At 47.6% G+C, this 5,531-nt stretch overlaps 1 protein-coding gene across 1 annotated transcript in view; it reads right to left on the bottom strand.

Annotated features, from left to right (window-relative positions):
• LOC310786063 (uncharacterized protein C1orf21 homolog) overlaps nucleotides 1-5,531 on the bottom strand; it is a gene marked incomplete at its 3' end in the record, with an annotated part of 51,504 nt that overhangs the window by 2,873 nt on the left and 43,100 nt on the right. The window contains exons 4-5 of the mRNA XM_083647246.1: nucleotides 3,679-3,746; nucleotides 2,223-2,283 (exon numbers count right to left, since the gene is read on the bottom strand). Of these exons, the coding sequence (XP_083503372.1) occupies nucleotides 2,223-2,283; nucleotides 3,679-3,746 (129 nt within the window). The remainder of the gene's footprint in view (nucleotides 1-2,222; nucleotides 2,284-3,678; nucleotides 3,747-5,531) is intronic.

Raw genomic sequence — 5,531 nt, 5'->3', positions numbered from 1 at the left:
ACTACAGCCCTTTTCCCACATGTGCTTTGTACCGCAAAATGACCGGAACGTGGTCTAATGCCTGCATGTGGGAAAGGCGCCGTGCCGGTATAAGCGCGACCCCGTCGTCGCGGAGATTTCACCAGTTTTGAGCCAGTCAGAAGAGCGGTATGCGCGATAGCGGACTTAAGTGTAGAACGGGTCCAGTCATTTCCCGCGACCACTCTCATGGGCGAGGTGTACACACGTTGCTTAATGTTCCAGCGGGCATAATCTAATCATTCGCGCACATTAAAGCAAACTGGCGAAATGATCTTGTGATAATAATGTGTGGGCGTGCTGATTATTCCCCTCTCTCCTCTCCTCTCTGCTGCCTGCTCGCTCTCTGTGGCCACAGTCCTCCTCCTCAGTCACAGCCCCCGACAGGGACACAGACGAAGCAAATGCACGAAGCGAAATGTGGAAGTATTTTGCTTACATTGCCGACAGCGAAGGCAAGCCCGGACACATCAAACGAAGCCAGTCTGTAAAAAGTGCTTCAACGCGACGCAGGTGAACGGATAAACAAGCAAACTTATTTCACCATTCGGAGTTTTGCGACACGTCACTCCCCACCCGCTCTGTAGTGCCGCCCCGCCCCCCAACATACAGGCAAAATTCGCTGATAGATTCCCACATGCGCGAGCCGAAGTGTGAAGGGAAATGTCCGATATTGACTTACAGGTAATTTTCCGGTACGCATGTGGGGAAAACGGGCTTATGTGAATTGTCCTGACGCGGCACAACCCCGCCCACCTGGCACTCCAATCAGGTTGAAACAAACACAGATCGATTTGCAGCGACCCGATGGAGAAAAAATACTGAGAGCAGCCACGTTGTTTTGGTTCCTCCATCAAGATACGGAGTTAACTAAACTACTTCCTGTTGTCATATCATCCCCAGTCTCTGTCCGACGTTCTGCTTCCTTTGATCACACTGGACTCAGCCCAATCTCTCTCTCTCTTAAAAAAAAAGGCTGCCTCAGTTGCACACAGTTGTACAACACTGACGTAGGATTATGTTTTAAGGGACCTTAAAAAGGGGATCAACCACTAGTGACTGTTATTTCACCCTGCTACCTAACCTATAATCAGGGGCTAACACCAGTGTATAGGTGTAATTCAAGTAGTTGACTAAGGCTACGTCACACAGCAAACCTTAGTGCTCGAATCAGATTTTTTGACTCAGATCAGATTTTTTTTGTGGCTGTTCACACAGACTTTTTAAAAGTGGCCCATATCAGACTCCAGTGTGAACACATCACGGACCTGAAGTGACCCGTATGCGCAGAAGAACAACAATAACGTCACACGCAGCACACGGCTGTTCCTACATAAAACCCGGAAGAAGACAGCAGTAAACATGGCGTTAGCTGACGATGTTGTTTCATCTGTTGTTTATGTTTCATTTACAAGTTATTGTGCAGTGGAAGCCCGCGAATATGGGAACAGATGATAGCGAGGAGGAGGAGAAAGAGAGCCAACATTTTAATGATGGCTTTCTGTGGGAGCAATAGCTGCCACTTCTTACTAATACTTATAAGGTCTAAACCTCACTGTCCCTCCACTGATTAGCTCCCTCGCAGCTGCAGAATAGTGACGAATGTCACTCTGGAATGATGTAAAAGTCACATTGAAGTCTGATATGAGCCAGATGTCTGTTCACACCGAAGTCACATTCCAAAACTCAGATTCAAATCTGATGTTTTTCCACGTTTGAAAGTAGCCCCAGGTCGTCTTTAAAAAAAGTCACTTTCAGTATGACTTGTACTGTTCACACAGTCATGAAAAAGACTGACCTGAGTCACTTAGGGGGGGAAAAGATCAGATTCGAGCACTAAGGTTTGCTGTGTGAACGTAGCCTAAAAGTGGTAATTCTTCACCATTGCAGTGATAATGTGTTCGTCCACACACACACATGCAAACTACACATAATTTCAGCTTTTAGGCGCAGGAATGTCAATGTGGACTAATGGTGTTGTTGTCTCTTTAAATGTTAAGACCCAGCTGTTTCTTTAAATGCTCAGAGACCCACTCCCTGCCCTCATGCCCCCCCCCCCCCCCCACACACACACACACTACCAGGAGCACGCGTGCACACGCACATGCACACACACACACACACACACACACACACACACACACACACACACACACACACACACACAAGCATGCAAGAACACACACACACAAACCCCCCCTCACCTTCTCAATCTTCTCATCCAGCATCCTGAAAAATTCCTGCTGGCTCTCTGACGTGTGAATACTGAGAGAGAGAGAGAGAGAGACGAGAGAGAGAGAGACGGAAGGAGAAATTGAAATGGAGCAAGAACGAGGGGGAGAGGAAGTTGGAGGTTGGAGGGGAGGAGAAGAGGGGAGGCAACAAATACATCATGAGAATTTTCCATTACACCCCCCAGACGGCACCAGCATGCGCGCACACACACACACACACACACACACACACACACACACACACACACACACACACACACACACACTCCTCATTACAGTGTGAGAAAACCTTGGGTTGAGGAGCCATGGAGGAATTTAAATAATTATTTTATAGCACAGTATTAACACGGTCTCTAATCCGAAGACTCTACACAGGCACCTGCAGTAATGAATATGGTAATCTACACGGACTCATCACAAGACATAAGCACACACACACACGCACATTGCACGCGAGCGCACGCACGCGCACGCGCACACACACACACACACACACGCACACACAGAGTATGCAGCATTACAAAAGCCAGAAGCAAAATAATTTATACAAATATCACTTACTTGGTACATTATATTAACATACTGATTTCACATTGCATCTTAAGAGATAGTTATGAATTTATAATTGTAATTAATTAACATTTGTGTGGAAAGTGTGAATGCTATTAGACATGAACTAGACATGCCTCCACCAACAAGTCAAGTTGCAGTCTACATCCATGTCTGTCCAGACTCATACAAGCACAAATACCTTGAAGCCCACGGGTGCAGCCATTCAACCTTATGACACTTTAGGCAATGTTTGGGGGTACCTCAACAACACGGCTAATCGTTTTCAACATGGAAAATTGTCCTTCCCCCTAACCCTACCCTACCCCTAAACCAACCAACATCCCCTCAGCCACTCCCCCCACCCGCCTCAAATCCCGACTCACTATGATCTTCCTATCCCTAGCTATGGCCCCTTTCCCCTAGCCCCCCTTCCCTCATCAAGCCCCCATCCCACCACCCACAGCCCCCTGGCCACTCCCCCAACCCACCCCTCGAATCCCGACTGTGTACGACCTTCTTATCCCTAGCTATGCCCCTTTTACCCAGCACTGCCCCCCTTCTGTGATGGAACGGACGGACGTGAGATCACAGTGACCTTGAACCTTGACCTTTGACCGTCAACATCTAATCAGTTCCTCCTTGAATCAAAGTGGATGTTTGAGCCAAATTTGAAGAAATTCCCTCATCGCATTCCTGAGATATTGCGCTAACGATCATCGGACGGACGTACGCACGCACGGACAACCCATAAACATAATGCCCCGGGCCACGGCTGTCGGCGGCGGAGGCATAAAAAGCCCATCTGCTCATATTATGTTATTATGCAACATATCCAGTCTGTATAGATATATACAGACTGCTGCCGGCCACTTACTTAGTCTTGTTGACGTTTGCTCCAGCAACCTCTTTGTGTTTGCCCCTGTACTGCACACTACTCTTCTCCTGAGAGAGAGAGAGAGAGACAGAGAGAGAGAGAGACACACACACACAACATTAGCTTTCATTACAGCTGATTTAAAAAATGGCTGAAAAACAACAACTCATATCCGCAACCAGTCACACCGCTGAAAGCATACATCACTTCAGCTGCAAAACCAAAGCAAGTCCTCTCTGCTCTCTGGCACTGCACAGTGTCAGACTCAGCACATAGGGAATGGATGTAGGCCAGGTACAATGCTTATTCAAACACAGTGGACGGTCACCTTGCATAATGTCCAGCATACATTTTTCCAAGCTTCGTGTGGAGGTTCCTGTGAGACTGAAAAGCTTCGTGTGGAGGTTCCTGTGAGACTGAAAAGCTTCGTGTGGAGGTTCCTGTGAGACTGAAGCTTCGTGTGGAGGTTCCTGTGAGACTGAAGCTTCGTGTGGAGGTTCCTGTGAGACTGAAAAGCTTCGTGTGGAGGTTCCTGTGAGACTGAAGCTTCGTGTGGAGGTTCCTGTGAGACTGAAAAGCTTCGTGTGGAGGTTCCTGTGAGACGGAAAAGCTTCGTGTGGAGGTTCCTGTGAGACTGAAAAGCTTCGTGTGGAGGTTCCTGTGAGACTGAAAAGCTTCGTGTGGAGGTTCCTGTGAGACTGAAGCTTCGTGTGGAGGTTCCTGTGAGACTGAAAAGCTTCGTGTGGAGGTTCCTGTGAGACTGAAAAGCTTCGTGTGGAGGTTCCTGTGAGACTGAAAAGCTTCGTGTGGAGGTTCCTGTGAGACTGAAAAGCTTCGTGTGGAGGTTCCTGTGAGACTGAAAAGCTTCGTGTGGAGGTTCCTGTGAGACTGAAAAGCTTCGTGCGGAGGTTCCTGTGAGACTGAAAAGCTTTGTGTGGAGGTTCCTGTGAGACTGAAAAGCTTCGTATGGAGGTTCCTGTGAGACTGAAAAGCTTTGTGTGGAGGTTCCTGTGAGACTGAAAAGCTTCGTATGGAGGTTCCTTGTGAGACTGAAGATTTTCTGCGATTCTAATTCTGGTTGGCAAATTGAAAATACCCTAACCTGCAGCTTTCACACCCTGCCCTCAATCTGTACTCTTTCAGCCGGCTCCTGTACTGTATATTCAGTGAATTCCTCTCTGACAGGAAACACCTACAATAATGACAAGCGGTGAGAAACAAATACTGCTTTGACCGCGTCTAGTGGCTGTGGGCTCCGCTGCCCTGGTCTAGATCCATATTAAGAACCAGGATGGCCAGGATCCAGGCGTGTGAGCCGGGGCGGGAGAGTCCAGGAGTCCAGGGAGGCAGACCTGCTTTACTGGACACACACCCTGGCTCCTACACACCACCTTATGGATTCAATTATTAATAAATACAGTACGCTGTTCGGGATATAAATGGATGCTAGCCTTATAATTATTTTGGGCTTTCGGTGAGGTTAAATGTGAAACTACTGAACCCATAAAGTATTTATTAGTCAAGACTCCTGAAGAATAATGCGGGAGGGAGAGTGTAGAAGTTATTTGTGGAGATATCATCACCAAATAAATGACGATGAAGAATCACAAATGATATGGTATATCAAAGGCAGGTTTATGCAGAAGAATTCATTGTTTTACAATGTTTTTGGAGCAGAGAGGGTTAAACAGGCTGAGAGAGCGGACCCCACATTCCAAACACACCAACATGTTGTCTCTACCTGCTTGTGAGGCACCAGTGTCTGTGTGTGTGTGTGTGTGTGTGTGTGTGTGTGTGTGTGAGAGAGAGAGAGAGAGAGAGAGAGAGAGAATGTGTGCTGGTTGGGGGGATGG

Source organism: Poromitra crassiceps (genome assembly GCF_964638095.1).
Source record: "Poromitra crassiceps genome assembly, chromosome: 12".
In the NCBI taxonomy this organism is placed as follows: Eukaryota; Metazoa; Chordata; class Actinopteri; order Beryciformes; family Melamphaidae; genus Poromitra; species Poromitra crassiceps.
This window is presented reverse-complemented; position numbering and strand designations above follow the sequence as displayed.